Source organism: Callorhinus ursinus, unplaced genomic scaffold, assembly GCF_003265705.2.
Source record: "Callorhinus ursinus isolate GAN/ISIS: 27379988/994484 unplaced genomic scaffold, GSC_fseal_2.0 scaffold34, whole genome shotgun sequence".
Classification (NCBI taxonomy): Eukaryota; Metazoa; Chordata; class Mammalia; order Carnivora; family Otariidae; genus Callorhinus; species Callorhinus ursinus.
Window position 1 is genome coordinate 12,811,032 of NW_027397096.1, and position 20,877 is coordinate 12,831,908.

The 20,877-nt window shown below is 36.1% G+C and overlaps 1 protein-coding gene across 2 annotated transcripts in view; it reads right to left on the bottom strand.

The window, feature by feature from the left end:
* Nucleotides 1-20,877, bottom strand: part of CLTC (clathrin heavy chain) — a 60,102-nt gene continuing 39,225 nt past the window's right edge. Inside the window, exons 15-33 of one of the 2 annotated variants that reach the window (XM_073879510.1) lie at nucleotides 18,695-18,820; nucleotides 17,985-18,127; nucleotides 15,883-16,117; nucleotides 15,069-15,191; nucleotides 13,339-13,484; nucleotides 12,919-13,102; nucleotides 12,555-12,747; nucleotides 11,727-11,884; nucleotides 11,375-11,539; nucleotides 11,147-11,254; nucleotides 10,898-11,065; nucleotides 10,617-10,766; nucleotides 10,391-10,522; nucleotides 9,953-10,063; nucleotides 8,885-9,055; nucleotides 8,309-8,530; nucleotides 7,031-7,051; nucleotides 3,155-3,230; nucleotides 1-1,033 (exon numbers count right to left, since the gene is read on the bottom strand). In XM_073879510.1, the coding sequence (XP_073735611.1) occupies nucleotides 909-1,033; nucleotides 3,155-3,230; nucleotides 7,031-7,051; nucleotides 8,309-8,530; nucleotides 8,885-9,055; nucleotides 9,953-10,063; nucleotides 10,391-10,522; nucleotides 10,617-10,766; nucleotides 10,898-11,065; nucleotides 11,147-11,254; nucleotides 11,375-11,539; nucleotides 11,727-11,884; nucleotides 12,555-12,747; nucleotides 12,919-13,102; nucleotides 13,339-13,484; nucleotides 15,069-15,191; nucleotides 15,883-16,117; nucleotides 17,985-18,127; nucleotides 18,695-18,820 (2,757 nt within the window). In that variant the 3' untranslated portion in view covers nucleotides 1-908. The remainder of the gene's footprint in view (nucleotides 1,034-3,154; nucleotides 3,231-7,030; nucleotides 7,052-8,308; nucleotides 8,531-8,884; nucleotides 9,056-9,952; nucleotides 10,064-10,390; nucleotides 10,523-10,616; nucleotides 10,767-10,897; nucleotides 11,066-11,146; nucleotides 11,255-11,374; nucleotides 11,540-11,726; nucleotides 11,885-12,554; nucleotides 12,748-12,918; nucleotides 13,103-13,338; nucleotides 13,485-15,068; nucleotides 15,192-15,882; nucleotides 16,118-17,984; nucleotides 18,128-18,694; nucleotides 18,821-20,877) is intronic. The other variant, XM_025851061.2, reaches the window with a different exon arrangement.

The following is a 20,877-nucleotide window of genomic DNA, read 5'->3' on the forward strand; positions in this document are numbered from 1 at the left end:
TTTCCACAGTCCAGTAATTTATTTTAAATTTGAGTAATTTCAAATTCCACAAACAAAACTGAAGAACAGCAATATTTTGTTTGAATTCTCTCTTCTGTACACTCAGTGATCTAAAACACCACAATATCCAACATACACAAACCTCAGGGAAGGGTTAGTAAATACACACAGATTGGAATCATGGTGCGCTTTGTTCCTGAATGGAATGGTCCCACAGAAAAAGCACAGGATACAGCACAACATAGGGGCACCTGTTACATATGAAGTGAGCAAAAACACACTAGCATTTTCTATATGCGTAAGGAGGAAACCTGCAGAGGTTAGAGGGCCTTTTATGCTCATTGAAAAGTCAGGCAAGTTGTCTGTAATGCATTTTTCAAATAATTTGGAGAGCACTGCAATCCAATGTAGGATATGCTGATTAGTGTTGTCTTTGTTGGCATTGACAGTCTTAACATGGTCACATACCAGTATTTTTGCTGTAGCTTTTAAGTCAAAGATTTAAATGCATTTAGACAATACATATCGAAAGCTGTTTACATACACTAAATTTAAGAGATTCAATATTAGAGTTTTTTTTTTCTTTAAACACTACAGAGTGCAAATCAGGTTCTTCACAACAGATTAAGTATTAAGCAGTTCTTCAAAGAATGACGGGAAAGAAAAAAAAAGCCCAAGTGAATAAAACATTGAAACTATTCCCCTTTGAAAATAAATTCTAAAATGATGCGGAATGTGAAATAAGCTTTTAACACAGGTGATCCGAGTTTATAGTTAGAAACAAAAAGTAGTCCTTCATGAAATAAAGATTATAAGAACATGTGCCTGTTTTCCCGTTATAAACTGAGAAGCGGGTAGAGACGACGTTTCAGTACGAAAATAGGCGACTACAGGATCAGCTTTCTGTCTCACATGCTGTACCCAAAGCCAGGCTGCGGCTGCCCATAGGGTGGTGCAGTATAACCATAGCCAAAAGGTGCCTGGGGAGGGACTGCAACACTGGGTCCTGCTGTCAGCATCAACTGGGGCTGACCTAGAAAAGAAAAACATGAAGGGACAGAGGGTGGGGGGGCAGGAGGTGGGAGAAATTGTTAGCATTGTAGGACTGTGACACTCTAATCTCACCCACTCGAACACCACAATCACAACTTAGAATGAGTTTGGTGGTGGCTCTTCTATCACAATTTTGGCATGACAATCACGCTAAGAAGGGTTCTGCCTAAAAAGCCAACAATTCAGGGCAGAGGACAGAACTATAACAGTAACTATGTTATTTCATTTCATTTAAAGCAATATTCACAGGCATGTCTGACATGACTGAGCAAGACAGCTGCCAATAAGCTCATCACTATATGGTATTCGCACATTAATATCTGGTGACAATATAATAAGCATAGAAAAGCTTAATTTTTTAATGGACGTGTTTTTCCCACAGAGAAACTTTTAAAGTTAGATTTAAATTTCTGATTTAAAGGGGTGCCTGGGTGGCTCAATAGGTTAGCATCTAACTCTTGACTCTCAGGTCAAGATTGCAGGGTCATGCAATCAAGCCCCAAGGTGGGCTCTGTACTCAGTGGGGAGTCTGCTTAAGATTCCCTCTCCCCCTGCCCCTGCTCTCATGCATGCGAGATCTCTCCCTTTCTCTAAAATAAATAAATAATCTTAAAAAAACAAACCCACCGATTTAAACACACCTAAATAGTAATGAAATGAAATGGTAATCTAATGCATATCTAGCAAAGAATCTAGTCCTAATTAAGAGAAAACAAAAATAACAAGACATTTAAATATGCATTAGATATGAATACATTAGAGTATACAACCTGTTTCAAATACTGTGTTAACACTCTTACATACTTCATTTTAAAAAAAATTTTTAAGTAAACTCTAACCCCCAACAGTGGGGCTCGAACTCACAACCCTCAGATCAAGAGTCACAGGCTCTACTGAATGAGCCAGCCAGTTGCCCCAACACTCTTATGTATTTTAAATAGTGGTTGACCACATAAAGAAAACCACCTATAGAAAACCTGCCTTATTTAAAGGGAGAAAACGACATAATACCTCTACCCACTCCCCCACAAAAGAAGTATTCTTAATCCCCTGAATGAATGTAAACCTAGGGCAAGGTTTCTCTCAGACAAGTGACCTCATGTCTTTCTTTTTTGTGAACCAAAATTGTTGTTTGTGAGCAAATTCTTTATGGAAAACAGTTTGTAAAAATAACTTTTAACCCCTGATACTGAAATTTTCAACTTCCTAGAAAGACTCTCCATTTAAACACTCTGAACACAAGCCAAATTCAGTAGATGCCCCCAAAGTATTATTGTTCTTACTGTGTTTCCTATCTCAAATATGTCAAACATCTTGCTCGAATCTTTTAACCTGCTTTAATCTAATCATCTTTAATCTACTTTTACATTTATCTTCTCCAACTTTATCAAAACTACAGTCCTCTAAATTCCCCAAATCCTTTTTATCTACAATAAAAAGGAGATAACTGTCATAATATATTTGTATATTACCATTTCCTTTAGCAAGCTGGTCACAATTTTAAGCTTTCCTCCAAAGAATACCTGGCTATAGTGCTATAATTTATATCCTTCTAATTCATTGTTCAAATGAGTCTGTTCACCAAAAGTGAAAGGGAAAAGGGAAGTAGTTCAGAGAAGAAATTAAATTGCCTTCAATATTCAGTGAGAGTCTCAAGATCCTCTCTCTCTGGAAAGTTCTCTAATAGAAATAACCCAGTTCTCTGCCCTGGTTAGAACTTAAAGAGAAAATGTACTCTTTATGAAAAGCACACTAAAGACAGCCTTGGCATGTTCTCTTACCTTCTGCACTTCTGAAAACTAAATTCATTAATATTTTTTCTTAGTAATTTACGAATCAGTGAGCAGGCAATAGGAAAATTTAAGTTATGATCTTAAGTGACTGTTTTTTATGATGTCTTTGCATTTAAGATGACCTTAATGAATAATGTCAATGTCTGCTTTAAGACTGTTTTCAGAAAAAGATGGTAGAATTATTCCTAAATCAATGAGCCTTTGGCACTTTAGAAACTTACTATATTTCTGTTTTGAGGTAGGATCCCTAAAGAATGAAAACATCTGTCTACTACTTTTCTGTAGGGTTAAAAAGAGAGCAAGATTACCATAAACAATAGGTTGCGTCTCTGTAGCTTGTTCTTCCTCTTTTCTCAGTGATTCCGAAGCATCTAACTTATCCACCTGGAGAAAAACAGGTAATGTTACTTAGCACCTCACAAGTATTACAAACCTAGGTTTATGGCAGAAAGTGGAAAAGCCTTAGTATGTTAAATTTTGTCAAAATAAAACAGACTAAAGAACATTCTCAGGCCCCCTCAAATTCATTGGCAATGTTCACAGTTCAGTCAAGGTGATTTTTAGCACTGTCATTATAAACCCTCAGGAAGGAGGGATTTATAAATGCCATAAAAGCTCACGCCAGGCTAAAACTGGGCATGCTAGGATGCAGCCAGCCTGAGGGAGGGAAATAACGAGAAGGAACCACTTTTTCAAAGGAAGTTTAAACCATATCATAGGTAATAATAATGAACTCATGACCAGGCAAGACTTCCCTCCCCAAAGGAAAAGATATTCAAAGAAGTAAATGAGTTAATGACTGGACAAATAAAATACTCATTTGGAATAAGCTATCTTTTGCCAACTGTGCACAGTTTCTGCTGATAATTGTTAGAGGTGCGGACTGAAGTTAAGACACGAAGTGGCTCCATATTCCATCTTTTTAGATAAAGACAGGCTGCATGTTTTAATGCTCTATTTTCTAAGAAGTAGAAATAGTAGTAGGAATGCCTAATTTTTGCCCCAATGTCCTTGAGGAAGAATTTTTTTTTGCTTTTATTTAAGCAAAGAAGTAAATGGCTATTACATGCTAACTACCCTAAATAAAAGTGGATAGTATCAGACAGAACTAATACTGTGGGAGTCCAAATGTTTAAAAAAATAAAGAAAAAATGAAAGAAAGGAGCTGGAATACACAGGTCCTTCCACAAGCTAGCTGAGTGACCCTGGCAAACCATTACACTGATGCTCAAATTTCTGTATAATGATAGCTGAATAAGATATTCTGCAAAATTTATTCTAGAACTAACATGATTTGGTTCTCTAATTCTGTGAAGAACTGGGGAGAAATATTAGGACAGTGGGCTTATGGGATGTCTACTATACAACTTCCACCTGCATTTTAAACTATATTTGTCTTTTAAACTATATTTAAAAGTCTATCATTATACTTGAGGTAAAACCAAAACTTCAAATTTTGATGTTATCTATTACTCGTGGTTTTCAAAGTCCTAAGTGTGCTGGGTGAGATGAGGGGCAGAGTGCAGGAAAAACTTTTAATGAATGTTCATGGCATATTCCTCAAAAAGGCAAATAGTGAAAACCACAAAAAAAGACATGCAGACTTCAGTGAAAAGCTATAAAGACTGGGTCCTAAAGAGGTTAAAGTAGCCCATAGTTTCTATTTGAAACTATTTAAAATAGTGTGTGTGGGGGCGCCTGGGTGGCTCAGTCATTGAGCGTCTGCCTTCGGCTCTGGTCATGATCCCAGGGTCCTGGGATCGAGGCCCGCATCGGGCTCCCTGCTCTGCGGGAGACCTGCTTCTCCCTCTCCCATTCCCCCTGCCTGTGTTCCCTCTCTCACTGTCTCTCTCTGTCAAATAAATAAAATCTTTAAAAAAATAAAAAAATAAATAAAATAAAATAAAATAGTGTGTGTGGGTCTTCACATAAGTTATTAAGGTCAGGACAGTATGTTGTATTTTGTCCCATATTAAATATTATAAATGTAAATCAAATGCATGCTAGTTTATCAGGGAATAATTTGAGAAAAGTAAGTTTGAGAAGAAAGTTGAGATGCCTTCAGATAAAATGTGGTTTTTCTACACTAGGAAAAGGGTTGGTTATGTTTTTGTATGCTATTTTCCTATTTTATAGCCTAAGTGTTCATGTGTTAAAAATTACCCCAATATCAAATTAAAAACAACCATGGAGAAGTACCATACAAAATACCCAATATTTGGCATTTAAAATTAAAAATTATTTCAGCTGTATACTTTAAAGCAAGTCTGTGCCATCAGGGTCAGATAGGGTTTTGCTAACTAAACAGTATCCAAGAGTAAGCTGAAGAGGTTATACAAAAAAGTACATGGATGAGTGTACATAACTTCCAAGTTATTAGAAGAAAAATCAAACACCAACCAAAAAAAAGTCACCACTGCATAATACATTTCCAGACTTTTCAAGGAAAAGAATCTGAAGTGAACACATGTTTAAACATTAAGGTCAGAGGTGAATCTGAGTCAGATGTTCAAGAAAGACGTCCTACTAAAGTAGTACACTGAAGATTTAGAAGAACTAGCAATATCACAATGCCCAGGCATGGACACAGGCAGGTTGGGCATAGGGGAAAAAAAACAAAAAATAATAACTCTGAAGGAATAGCATCAAATTAAGCAAAAAATTTTTATTTTTCTATATAAGAGGACAGCCTCTGGCACAGCAACATCCAATTTTTATTTCCATGACCCAATTTAGATTGCTCAAACAAAAAAAAAGCAGGGAAGGCTTTTATGAACACAAGCTTTTGTTAAGAGCTGTAACAAAAGTTTCTGATCCTTGGATTTAAAAAGAAAAATTAGAGGTAAGCATGTCACTGAGTTCAGTTCCATCTGTACTATTAAAAATTCACTATAATGTAAAAGGCTTTTCCACAAAGACTGCAATATGCTGCAGAGGAAAAGTTAACATGCAGTCAGTTATTTTGGTGTATGTGTGCATGAAAAAAAGGCAAAAGTACTGAAGCAAGAAGTGAGATCTGAAGATGATTGTTGCTATACAGGCTCTCAAGAAACACACACAGCCCACAGCAATGCTTTAAGAGTTTCAAAAGTAGTATGATGTAATTGCAATGACTGTTGTACATGCTTGATTTAAAACAATGCATAACACTGCAGTTCAATTACCTGTTTTTCACACACACGCTTTCTAACTGCCTTGCTTACTAGCTGCTGAAGGGCCTCACACACAATGCATTTTACTCAGGTTTGCCCTAAGTTCCAATGGTGATTCCAGTTTGGTTCAACATAATTCCAAGGCATTGTCCCCCACCCAAATTCTTTCAAATTTGTTTCAACTTTCCTTTACCTTCCCACCCTTTTATTACAACAATCTGATACCAAACATAAGTTTGTTTCTTATACTGGGATGGAGACAAGCCAATGAAGGAAGCAGCAACCAAAAGGTGCCTAATTACAGGAAGAAGTTAATATTGCTTTGTTATATACAGAAATACTCCATGTTGCTTAGCAACAATTATAGCAAGCTACTCTCATGATCAAAAAAGTTTTGATTCTTCTTGAAAATGGACTAGCACCATAAGAACTGGACACCTGGAGAAACATGAGGAAAGTCTCTTCGGAAGCAGCTAGTATCTCTTGTACCTACTTTCAGCAAAAAATTAGTAAGAATCAAGAGATCAGAAACTGGATCACAGTCCTTCAATACCAAAAAAAAAAAACCCCAAAAAGCCTTTTAGGGCATATATATACATACATAAATTCAACAACTGTCAGGCAAGCTCACAAAATAAAACCAGAGGCTGCTTAAATTTCTTTAGAGTATTATGAAAATCCTATTATGGTCCAGATACCCTGACAGGGAAGAGAAATTTCCTGAAACTTTGGAATTAATATGGAAACTCACCATGCTCGGTTTTTAATAATATATTTAAGAGAGACTGTGAACCAACTACTGATTAGCCTCCTTCCCTTCCTAAAGCCTATTAGCAGATTAGTAGCAAACATCTACTAATGTCCTACAGCTCTATTATAGTTATGTTTCAAGGGACTTGCAGAGGCTTTAGTGAAAATTTATTGGGGGGGAAAAAGCAGCAGCAGCAGTGTAGAAAAGGAAGGGGAAAAAATCATGCAAATTCCTTAGACTTAGTCCTCCAGACTTAAAGATGGAAAAGAATCAACTTTCACCTTTTCCTTTATTGCATCAACCTGCAAAGGAATTCAGAAGGTGCAGCTTAGAAAAAAATCAAATTCCATATTGAGCATAAAAAGGTAGAATCAGCAACAAAGGTTTAGGGGAGCAACATCTAACCACAAAAAAAGGCATGAGAGAAGTGAAAATAAAGGGCATACTGGAAGCAAAATTTAGAATTTTTTTTAAACTTCAGAGCTTATTGCAGAAGAATTTATGCTAGAGTCAGTGTGATAGAAAGCAGCTTATCGCTAGTAAAACTTACAGCATTTCGGTTAACAGCAGCTTAGAGCCAGGTCTCTTAAGTTGGCATTATGCATATGAAAAGAAGCTATTCTCATCTATGGCTAATATAAGGCAACCATTTTCTTACACCGGACTTCAAGCCGTTTTTATACCGAAAATGTTAATTCTTAAAAAGTTATAACTGAACACAATGGTATCTACTTAGATGGCAGCCTAAGGAAATATTCATACTGGGGGCTATTAGTAGTACCTTTTTTCCCCCCTTTACTCAGGCATGCTGAAGAGATCAGATGTGAAACTGATTTTAATAAGCACATTTTGCTTTAACAAATGGATCCTTTAGGACCATTTTAAAAAAATGTTCTACAGTAAAAGAGCTAGTAACTGTTGAGGATCAAGGGAGTAAAAAAAATATTATGACACCAAAAAGGGACACTAAGATTAAGTGAATTTTGTAAGATGATTATACCCACAGCTTGTTTAATGCATTTTGAGGTAATATGTTGTTAATTATTAACCTGCTATGACATTTTTAAATTAGGGGTTAAGCTACCAAAATACTGAAAAGATAAATGGGATGTTATAAAGAATATAGATTTTGCTTCCCCAGAAGAAACAGGCAGACATATTAAAGTCAAGAAGCAACCAAATAAAAGGGAATCTATACTACTAAGTTATGGATATCTGAGTTATAAGAACTGATTTGAGGAAGATGTTATTTTGGGCAAAAAAAAATCTTTTTAGTAGAGGATTAAAAGAAACCCAAACATACAACATAGGCATAACACTATTTACCCTCAGAAATACATGGGAGGGTAAACATTCTGACAAGTTAGTTTGAATTCCCTTTCCGTTCAATGTCCTCTGTCAGACACTACAAATTTCTGGAGAACAAAAATATTTTATGACAACCAAATGACTTACACTTCTAATAGAGAAAAAACATTTGGAAAAATAAATCTGCTGCATGTGGAATTTTATATATCCTAAAGATAAGTAGTTCTGAATACACCCAGAGGCACCATTACCTTTGTCAAGTATTCCTTCATGACCTGGATGAAATAGGGCATGGCAAAATCCATGATATTGTGCCTCCATGCAGTTTCCAGGACAACATCTGGCCTTAAAAGATCATAACAGGTAAAAAGACAAGCTCCAAAGCACTCTCTTTTTTCTTCCTGCAAAAACCACTGTAGGAGTTCTTCAGCCAACTCAGTATCTTTAGATTCAGAGGCATACTGCATTGCATCCTATTCAAAGGAAAGGATGAAGGTCAAACATTAAACTCAAATATACTAAACTGGCAAAATGAGTAATACAATGGGTGAGAAAAACATCACCGTCACATCATTTAAACTGAAATTTGCTGAAAGAAAAGATGACAGGGTAACTTTTTTTTTTTAAACAGAGGTTTTGAAATAAACAGAAGATGACCCCTAGAATCAAGAAAGTGACTTAATTACCATCCCCCTCAAGTGGGAGCTTACAGGCAATTCTCATATACTAATACTTGTATAGACCATAATCACTTCAGATATACATTTTTAGGGTCAGACAGATCTAGTACTTGATTTAATAGGCCTGCCCCCACCAACTTTATCCACCTTGTACAGGCTATCTTTCTTGCACAGCTCTACACTCTGTTTCCAGCGATTGTTGCCTTTGAAGAGATAAGCAGCAATTCTTCTGAACTCAATGAGTTCATGTTTTTCCAAACGCTGAGCAAGTGAGATATTGTCAAAGTTGTCGTAAGCATCTATTGATGTTCGCAGAGCCTTAAAAAAAAAAATCCAATGCCAAATCAGTTTTAGTTTAAAATTTGTTCCATCATTTTTTATCAAAACGTCATTACTGTATATGACTTGACCAACATGCTATATGATGTGTATGTATAAAATACAACTTGATCAATGAGTCTTATAATACAATAACCTAGATTCAAGCATCGAGCCAGAAAGTTGCAAGCTGAACAAGTATTGAGGTTCTTCAATTTGACTATATAACAATAAAGTCCTCAAAGGTACTATAAAATTTCTAAAGGTACAATTTTCTCCATGGTTTTCAGTATCAAGAACTAACTTGCATAGTTATGAAAATGGGAGGATTTTAATTTGGAGGATAAGATCTTATGCTTTAGAGAAACTCCTGATCCAAGTAAACATGGTATTTAGTAATAACAGATCAGCATGAGATCTGAACCCATCATGTTGATAGTAAGAGAAAGAAAAAAGGCAACTGGCTTAACCTTAACTCTAATTTTGTGTTTGCAAAATTCTTCACAAGGCAAAGTTTATTAAAAGACAGATACTAATATGCTATTGAGCCAGAAAAGCAGTGAATAAATACACTTAATACCAAGTAAGTTTTACAGACTAGTTAAAAGATCAAAGACTTTTGAACCTCACCTAAAATCTAGATGCTTAGAGACAAAGTATAACCATAATATTTTTCTAAAGCATTAACTAAGACATGATCTAAGCAAAATTCTGCAAACTTGGCAATTAAAATTCAGATTTATCAACCCTGAAAACATAACTAAATTCAGATCCTAGGCATCTAAGTACCTCCTGCTTACAACCTAAGGGATAATGGGCTTTTGTACCCCAAAACATATCAACTCAATGACTCAATCCTAACCTGAGTTTTGAGATGCAAAAACTAAAAGGTTTTACCTGATAATCTTCTTCTGTAATGAAGAGGTTGTTCAGTGATTCATTCACAGATTTGTTATTGTGGTTTTGAACTGAACGCAAATACGGTTTCACCAGTGGTAGCTGTTTAACCTTTAAAATAAAGAGTTTTGTTACAAACATAGCATATCCTTAAAGTTCAAAGAAAGTTACTGAAATCTGTCTTAGTTCCTTGCTATGAGATTCTGAAGGGTTTTTTTGTTGTTGTTGTTGTTGTTTTTTAAGATTTATTTATTTGACAAAAAGAGAGAGTGCACAAGCAGGGAGAGCAGCAGAGGGAGAGGGAGAAGCAGGCTCCCCACTGAGCAGGGAGGCCGATGTGGAGCTCAATCCCAGGAACCTGGAATCACGATCAAAGCCGAAGGCAATCGTTTAACCAACTAAGCCACAGCCCCGAGGTTCTGAAGTTTTTAAAATTACCTTGCTGAAATAATTTACTGCACGAGTATGATCCAACCGTGGAGACAGCACCATCAGCAAATCATTTAACAACAGAGGCTTGAATTCTAAGTAGAACTGTATTGCTCTGTAGTATAGTTCTACATTGGCAACCTAAAATTGGGAAAAATCCATATGTAAGTTAAGAGTTATTTCCTAATGAGCTCTCTCCTTTCGAAGCTTCTATGTTCTGAAGCAGACCACACACCTTGGTGATGATATCTTTGAATTGCCCTTCTTTCCATGCATCAGTTGGATGATTCATCATAGTAATTATGGCATTGTCATATTCTTCATACTTGTCATATAAAAACACCAATTCTGCCCAAAGATGAGCTTGTTCTGCAGCTCTAAGCACCTATGTAAGAAAGACTGAATTGCTTTAGATAGGAGTCTGTAATTCTAGCAAAAAGCCTAAAAAAGGAAAGATATTTTAAAGTTTTAGTTACAGCTATAGAGCCACCTCACAATGTTAAAAGGTTGGGTTACCTTAGGAATATTCACTCTGGACCAGAACAGCTCCAGGTGCTCCCTCATTTTCTGTGGCTTAAATTTAGAATATAGAATAGCCAATTCGGTAAACATTCCCATATGAGCTCTCTCAAGTCCCAATGCTGCTTCCAACATGGTTATCAGTTCTTCAAAGTATCCTCGATCCTAAATAAGGGAAATACACAATTAAAGATAAGACTATCTGTGGCAATAGCTCTCAATTAATAAGAGAGTCCTGTTCATTACCTGATAGTAGTTGATAAGTTCCTCCAATTCATCTGCATGTACTACTATATGAAGCCCACACATCTGAGCAAGACGGAACTCCTTGCCATCTACACAGGCGAAGCAGACCTATCACAAAAATTTCAATTACGTAAACTCAAATATAAACATGGCTGGTTAATTCAATTAATCAGTTTAAAGAGATTTCTAAGAATCTTAATTCTTCACTCAAACTGGTGTTGAGATTACCTCTTTCCATGTTCGAGTACTGTTAGCTTTCCTAGCTCCATCAACAGCTGCCTGATATTCACCCAGGTGAACCAGGGTAGATGCCAAGCGTCCAAAATTGGAAACATTATTGTACAATAATTTAGCAGCATCATACATCTTCTCATCGTAACAACGGTCACCAACCTGAAACAAACACAATCCATTTTCAGTAAGTGTAAACTCAATCCTCTTTCCAAAGTCACAACTCAATTTAATACTGAGAAACATTTTTTCTTGGAAATCATCAGTTGTGATAGGTTAGATACTATTTAAAAAGTTGCTTAACAGTTTATTTTTACACTCTGAAAAAAAATCCAAAGAGGAAACCCACTTGTTGGATATGAGCATTATTTGGCCCATTGATGAACTCTTCTAACTCTGCAAGGCGGTTTGTTTTAGCCAGGGCAAATATCAATTCTGTCTCCACATAGGACTCACGAGCCTTCTTACGGGCCATCTGCAAGTACTTCACTAGTTCTTCCCAGTTTCCTAGTTATAAAGAAGAAAATAAATCCAAACACTAACATCCTAACATTCACCTTTTCACTCAAGTAAATGAGAATTGTTAATTTCCTTTCTAAGGAAACAATATAGACAGTAACAAATGTAAATGAAGAAATGTATCTAAAATGGCAAAATTTCTATTACATTTCTGTATCATCACCGACCAAATGAATAGCTGAATTCCCCTTTCCCTTAAAGTTGTAAGATTAGAACTCGTTCAGAATTTTATGAGATTTCAGGGGTGTATGGGTGGCTCAGTCAGTTAAGCATCTGCCTTTGGCTCAAGTCATGATCCCAGGGTTCTGGGATCAAGTTCTGCATTGGGCTCCCTGCTCAGCAGGGAGCCCGCTTCTCCTCCCCCCCACTCCCCGCTTGCGCTCCCTCTCGCTCTCTCTCTCAAATAAATAAAATCTTAAAAAGAATTTTACGAGATTTCAAAATAGAAAATTAATCTTCCCTATGGACCTTTATAAGTTCACAAAATGCAGCCCCCCTATATGTGGACTGATGGAGTGCTAAATGTTTTCAACAAGTAACCATGTAGTTATTTCACTCCCACATAAATTCAGAACAGACCAGAATTTTAATACGTAGTTTAATCATAGCTTAGGTACATTTTCTGAGGTCACAAACACATAAAAGTAAGAAGTCATACCACTAGTGTTGGCAGCCTGAACAACCTCCATGTAGGATGAAGGATCATCTGCTTTGATATAAGAATCAATGGCTTCTTTCACCATTCCTTTCTGCAACTGGGCTTTTGCAAGCTGACTCCAGACTGCAGGTTCATTGCAGCGTTCAGCAAACTCATATGCCCGATCCAAATTTCCAATATGTTCAATCAAGACCTAGACAACCAATTTTTGAAGCTGGGTTATAGCAGAATGAATCGTGCCACATAGCAATTACATTTAAACAGTTAGGATTTTATTGCTTTTCTATTGCCAAAGCAATCAATTATGCTGGGCCTAACCGCACAATGCATATATTAAATCAACTCAGGCAATCTGAAGATCTACCTGAACTGCTGAAGTATTGACATCAAATTTTCGGAAAATGGCAAATGCTTCTTCAAACAACTCATTGCAGATGGCGATATTGGCAATATCTGGGGCATCATAATTATCCAGGCGATTAATATACTCCATAACACGTGTACGGTCAGCCTTGATTGCAGTGAGGATGAGGAGGTTTTGCAGATTCCTTTTAAGAAAAAAAAATTTGCATTATTTCAAAAGTTTATTAGTCATAAAGATTAAACCCTGTGGCTATGAAGAGTTTTTTTGTCTCAAAGGCAAGGTGAGAAGAGGAGGGTATTAGTAGAGTCAGAATTCAAACAACATTTTCTAATCTTTGTCTCTGATTGTTCCTTCTCAAAACTGATAGGCCCTAATTTAAGACTGAATATAAATAGCCAATGGGCCCTTCTAATAACATACCTGTGTTCACTGAATACAGAATTATCAAGGACAATTTTCTCCAGCAGTTCAATGAGTTCATTAGGAAGGTCTGCAGTCATAAAAGCCTTGACAGTTACTGACACTTCTTCAGGGTCCTGAGTCTCAGATAAAGCTGTCTGTACAACCTGCAGAGTATATAGACAAATATATATATATAGGGAGTTAAGTACTGAAAATCAAGGTGATTATGAAGACATTATCTAATAAGAATAAGCTGGCACCTCAGTAGAAAACATGGAGGAGAAATACCTTTAAATTCACCACACAATGGTTTTTCTACACAAATCCACATATACCCACATGTGTACTTCCATCCTAATTATATAATTTCTTTTTTCCTGATTAAAATATTATGCATAATAACCACTCCTCATCATCATTTTCATGGGGTAAATATGAATTCAACTACATAGATGTGGCAATAGGGGACTCAGTAATTCCTCTATTTTCGGCTAATTGTATGGCTCTCAGGTGCTTCAATAAATATTTTTTCCAGGAAGATTTGTTTTTTTTTTTTTTAAGGTTTATTTATTTATTTGACGGGGGGGGGGGGGGGGGGGGGGGGGGGGGGGGGGTGGGGGGGGGGGAGAGGGAGAGAGGGAGGGAGAGAGAGAGAGAGAGAGAGAGAGGCAGCGAGAGAGGGAACACAAGCAGGGGGAGTGGGAGAGGGAGAAGCAGGTTTCTTGCTGAGCAGGGAGCCTGATGCGGGGCTTGATCCCAGAACTCTGGGATCAAGACCTGAGCCGAAGGCAGACGCTTGACGACTGAGCCACCCAGGCACCCCTCCAAGAAGCTTTGTATCTAAAATGAAAACTTTCCTCAGAAATGCTTCCTAGATATTATGCAGCCATCAAAAGGAATGAGATCTTCCCATTTGCAACGACGTGGATGGAACTGGAGGGTGTTATGCTGAGTGAAATAAGTCAATCAGAGAAAGACATGTATCATATGACCTCACTGATATGAGGAATTCTTAATCTCAGGAAACAAACTGAGGGTTGCTGGAGTGGGGGTGGGGTGGGAGGGATGGGGTGGCTGGGTGATAGACATTGGGGAGGGTATGTGCTATGGTGAGCGCTGTGAATTGTGCAAGACTGTTGAATCACAGACCTGTACCTCTGAAACAAATAATACATTATATGTTAAGAAAAAAAAAAGATGGCAGGAGGGGAAAAAGGAAGGGGGGGAAATCGGGGGGGGAGACGAACCATGAGACGATGGACTCTGAAAAACAAACTGAGGGTTCTAGAGGGGAGGGGGTGGGGGATGGGTTAGCCGGGTGATGGGTATTAAAGAGGGCATGTTCTGCGTGGAGCACTGGGTGTTATGCACAAACAATGAATCACGGAACACCCCATCAAAAACTAATGATGTAATGTATGGTGATTAACATAATAAAAAAATTTAAAGAAAAAAATGCTTCCTAGGAGAGGAACAAAAAATTAATAACCTTCAATGTATTCTTTTCCATATTTGTACTTCTACCAGGAGAATTTAAGAACCATTATAACAACCTTCAATTTTTAGGGTTTTAAAAAAATGTTTTCAATTTATATGTGTGCAATATATTATGTATTTTAGTATAATTTTATTTTCTTCTACACTTTTTACTGCGTTCTCTCATAGTTAAATATGATATGGGTATGATGACGGGAAAGGTTTTATTCATAGTTAAAAAGATGAGCCTTAACCACATTTGCCAATTTTACCTGGTCAATTAGGGGTCTCCTGTAAGGATTGCTTTCCAGCAGTACACTACCCCATAATTCTGGATCCTTTCGGCGTACCAAATAGCGGGAAAGACTTTTGAAGAGGGAATTCTCATTGCAAACCTAAATAAGATCGATTAGGTTAGTTTCAAGATAAAAAGTAAAGACTTTTTATAGACTAACTTTAGTTTTAAAGGTTATTTCCTATGATATATACCCTGTTTATTGTTTTTTTTTTTAAATCCATCACTTTTACATATAAACTTGAATAGGTCATAACCAAGTTTTTATTAAAATTCAGTATGTAATCCTAGACTAAAAGGAAAAAATGCTATAAAGGACATTACTGGGGCAATGACAAAATTAGAATAAGATTTTAAAATTATTCTGTCAGTGTCAAGATGACTGAAGTTGGTATCTACAGTGTGGTTATGAAAACAGAGTATCCTTAGTCTTAGGAAATACACACTGAAGAGGTATGCAACTTATTCTCATATGTACATATATACATATATATGTATGTATGGTGTATACGTGTGTTTATGTATGAGAGTGTATGAGAACAAAAGTGATAAAACTACTGGGGTTAAAATGTTAACAGGTGAATATAGACTTAATTTACTATTTTGGCCACTTTAAATTCAGTTAGTGGCAGATAAAAGTTTTTTTTTTTTTTAAAAAGCACACATCTATAAGGAATGCTCTGTATTATGTAAAGCCACTGTGAAACTCAAAATTCACTAATCTAACATTATACAGCAGGATTTTAAAAATGCAGCCTTCTCTCAGTACACATTTAGCTAGTAGTACTCACATTAATAAGTTCCAGATCACACTGGCCACGTTCATAAGCAACACAGGCCAGATGTGGATCTCTCTTCTCACAATACTTTCCAACAACTCGACTGTCATAATAAGGATTTTCACGAAGAAATCTCTCTGGGTTGTTATTACTGTCTATGTAGATTTTGGCTAATGCGTTGTGAGTAGCAGGCTCCTCACAGCCCTCATGAATTCTGGCCTCTAGCCAAGGCAGAAGCAGTTTCAACCTAGTATTAAAAAAACAAAAAACCACATATACACACAAAACAACACAAAGCCACACGATATATTATTAAAAAAAACACACACAACTCATGACAATGCTAACTACAGAAGTACCTTAATGGTATATAATATGCTTTCCCATAAATAATTTTGAATTCTCAACAATTCTATTACATATTGGGAAATTAAGATTCAGAGATGGCTAAATGATTTGCCTAAATGATTACACAAAAGGTATAGAAGACTCTCTTTAGAATCTCCCAGTCCTATGTGCTATGTTATTTAGATAGGAAACAGAGAAAAGAGATTATAGATTCATACTGTTCTTTTTTTATACTGGACAAAATATCCAGACTTCAGATAAAATTTTTTTGGAAGTAAGATGGGAATGTCATGAGAAAATAGGCCAGATTATCTAAGGTTCCTTACAATTTTAACACAATTAACAGACATTACCTACAGCCAAAGGGGGCGATACCCTAAATACACAATGTGAACAAAATCCAGTGGCTTTAGAAGCTCTGGGCTTAGTAATTCTAGAAGTCATACGATCACTCCACCAAGGATCATGGTTTCACTAAGCTATAGCTTGTTTCAATGGTCCTTTTGACCACGGCTGAAGTGTTTAAAAGCACCTAGAGGGGGCTCCTGGCTGGCTCAGTTGGTGGAACATGCAACTCTGGATCTCAGGGTCATAACTTCAAGCACCAAGGTGGGTAAGAAGATTACTTAAATAAACAAACGTTAAAATAAAAAACAAAAGCACCCAAAGGAAAAACAGTAGGTCATATTTTGGCTACAAACACTCCCACTAGGGTAAAGACACAAATTTGTATTAAGGCAAAAAAAAATCATGATCCTATAAACAAGTGCAACCCAAGCAGATGTGCCATGGCAAATGAAAAAATAAACATTAGCTAAGGCACTTCTAGACTAGTGACTCAGATGTGAATCTAGTTTATCACAATATAATTTGTAACTTAAAGACCAAATTGTCTAACTACAACTATCTGGCTATTTGCCTGGAATATACAAACAAACAAGACTGTTTTCAGGTATTAGATTTAAGACTCAACTGAAACCTCTTCCTAATGTTAAATTGTTAGAACCTAGAATTTCAAACTAGGCTCAAGCTTTTAAAAATCAGTATTATATTCTGTATCTCCACTGTCCTTGAATACAGAACTTTTGTTTGAAATATTCAAATACAAATTCTACAAATACCATTTCTAGAATATCTATGCCAACTCAGGTTAAAATTAAACCCCACAGGTTTTCTTGTTATCTCTTCATAGTCAGAGTAACTTCCCCACTGTCAGACCAATCTACCAACCTCATTTACTACATCAACACTTTCTAAACACACTAGTTCATCAAAATGTCCCAGCTAAAAAAAGACTTCATGGTATAATAAATATTAGAAGCACTTATAATATATTCTCCTCTACTGGAAATTCAGAATTCATATTAAGGTTCAAATTAAAAATCAGTTTAACCCAGTTACACAAGGAATTCTTTTCTCTCATTATACTTGACATAATTTAGAGAAGAATTAGTTACTGAAACAGTGGTGTCATACCAACTAAAAACAGGTTTTTTACAGAGTTTACATTAAAAACATACAGTCAACCCACACAGCTGTAATTATAAACATGTAAATAATGTCTGACAAAATTGTAATGTTTTAGAAAACAGATTTTTTTTCAGCACTATAGCTAGCTTATCACTTCTAAATTAGGTGTCCCCAGGGAATTATGATCCATGTTTTATTGAATAGCTTTTAGGCAAATGGCAGTCCATATTTTTTATCTTAGCATGCTGAGAGACTACTAATTTTTCCCATTTGTGTAGGTTAAAATGGTACTACACCTGTTTCTTTTTTCAACCTCAGCAACAAGCTCATCAGTAGAGAATTGACCTCTTACAACAAGAATCAAGTTTTTAATGACATCTTCAGAGCAATCAACATCAAGCAATCCTCCAATAACCACAGGAAGTCGACTTGGATTCACCTATGGTTAAAAAAAAAATGCCATTATGTTATTAATAAGCAAAGTAAAAAGGAGTTTAAAAAATTAAACTCATTTCCCTCTTTTAAGCTCAATTTTAAAATTCAGTAATAAACAAAGAGTCTAAATTTACAAGTAGACAGAAAAAGTTAGGAGGAAGTCTGGGTTGGTTAATTACTTATCTCAGCATTGCTCTAAATTAAGTCAGTCCATCCAAAGAAGCTACAGTCACAGAATGTCTATGGAAGACTAAGTAAAAGGCCTCCATTACAGCAAAACTGCTTGTCTACATGGATATCTACATGGATCTACATGGTATCTCAGGGGTTGGGTTATCAAGTAAATAGCATGTAGGTCACCCAACTTCTTCAACTACAGCACTCCTTCTGTTTTATGCTTAACATGAAGGTAAAATTCTAATCTAAATAAGGATTCAGGGGGCGGGGGCGGGTACACGTTGACAGGAACTGTAGCAGACCGCTCCCATTTTGTACAGTTTCAAAAGGAAATGAAGATTACCAGAGTGTGAGAAGTAAAATTTACAATAAGGTATTTTTAAGTAGCACTTACCTTCTGTACATATATCTCTATATACTTTTGAAGATTATTTCTATATAAATAGAGCACCAAATCATGGACAAAGTCAAATCGATCACATACAATGATAAGTGGTAATTGATCTGTTAGCTTCGCTTCCTGAAAAAAGAACAAAATGAAGCCTTAGTTTTCTCCTTCTGTGAGCTAGCTAATCTATGTAAAATACGACAATCTGTTCTACACTGCTGGGAGAGGCCCACATAAACTTGGAAATGCCCCAGTAGCTGGTGTGTGCCTACCCCAGTCCCACTAAATTTTTACTAAGCAAAATACCAAGTCCTTTCCACATACACCCTTTACCAAAAAAAGTAACAAATTAAGATTTGTGAGCCACCAGTGGCATTTAGGATATAAAATCATCACAGTAGGACTTTCATTAATAGTAACATTGCAAGTGAGTTTGGAGTTGACTTAAGAACTACAGTCACATTTGAAAATTACGGCATAAATGGCTCCTAGTTGTTTCAAACTAATGATTTTTTTTTACCCCTCCCAAATTCCAATCTATATAGCCAGCCTCTAACACTATTACAATAAAGCCTACAAGGAGCAGCATGATGGTTTAAAAAAAAAAAAAAAAAAAAAAAAAACACAAAAGGAAAAAACATCTTTAAATTACCAATCGCTTTTACCATTACAAATACCAAGCTATAATCCTATAGATTGACACAGATGTTACAGACAGGTAGGTAAGACCTGTACCTGGGCATTTACCTGATACATGTCCTGTTACATTCCACAGACATAAGGTACAGCACAAAAAACAACAGTTTCCATCAGGAATTCATTTATACACAGTGAAACATTTCTCAATAAGTGATTCCTCTATGTCAGTCTACTAAGGAAGTACAATTAAGCAGGATAGGACTTTCCCCAATGGCAGCCACTGAGAACATTATTTGCAATGTTAAAATAAAATGGTTCCTAATTTTAGTGCATATCACTCAACCAATTATTTATAAATTATGTATAATCTGAAGATTAGCATATGAAAGGTTCAGAGAACACCAAACTAACTCTGGGAATCAGGAGAATTGCTAAATAAAAAATCAAAATGGCTGTAAATCTGAAGTGGAAGTCCAGCTGCAGATTTTTCCAATTAAGGAAAGTCTAAAGCATGTTAGCACCGTGGAAACTCTGTACTAACAGCTACAATCATTTCTAGAAAAAATGTTGGATCTACCTATCCAAAAGATTTCAGTTGGCCAAGTTTTTCCTACTAAATGAACATCAGAAAGTTAGTGCATCAATACACTAATCTTTATCCCCTTTAATATACACATAAGATATTATATACTTTATTTTACCTCTTAGAAAATACACTTGGAAGTAATGTAAGATTACCTAGGTGTTCTATTCTCATGCATGGTGTTTAAGACTTCTGCTGGTAAAGACAACTATATTGTATTTCTAAAGAAAACTTAAGATTGGAAAAGTAGATAAAAACTATATTTTCTTGACTGTCTAAATTTGCACATGATTTCACACATGGGAGTAATGCTATTAGTATTTTAAATTATTTACTAAAAAGGTTAACCCTCTAGCTATTATGGTTAAACATTTTAAGAACAAAACTGAAACTATATAAACAGGTTCAGAGGTTTTCTTAAGCATTAAGTTATTCACTTAACTAGTATTTACTGAGTACCTATAAACTGGACACTGTCCTTATGCAATATAGATATAGCAGGGAACAAAGTATTCTCTCAAGGAACTTCTGTTCTAATGGGAAAAGCAGTCTCTCAAGGAACTTCTCTTCTAGTGGGAAAAGGCAATGTCTTGTAACGTTAAGTGTTTTAAAGAAAAATAAAGCAGGACGTGGGGGAGGTGAAGATGGAATAGGGACAGGTTTTATTCTAAACAGGGTAATATGAGACATCCTTTCTCATGACATTTCATCAGAAATCTGAACAAAGGTAAGGAATTCTAGTCATGAAGATTTAAGAAAAAAGCAGAAAAGGGCACAAGCAAATGTCCTGGGGCAGGAGAGGGTTCAGGGAGTTCCAGAAATAATAAACAGGCCAGTGTGGTTTAAGTACAACCAGAAGAGAAAAATGGTAAAAGAAATAAGATCAAAAGTAGCAGCAGAAAGCAGACCATGGGTCTGAAGAACAGTTCCATGCTTTCTACAGAGAGCTACAGTTTCATAGGGTGAA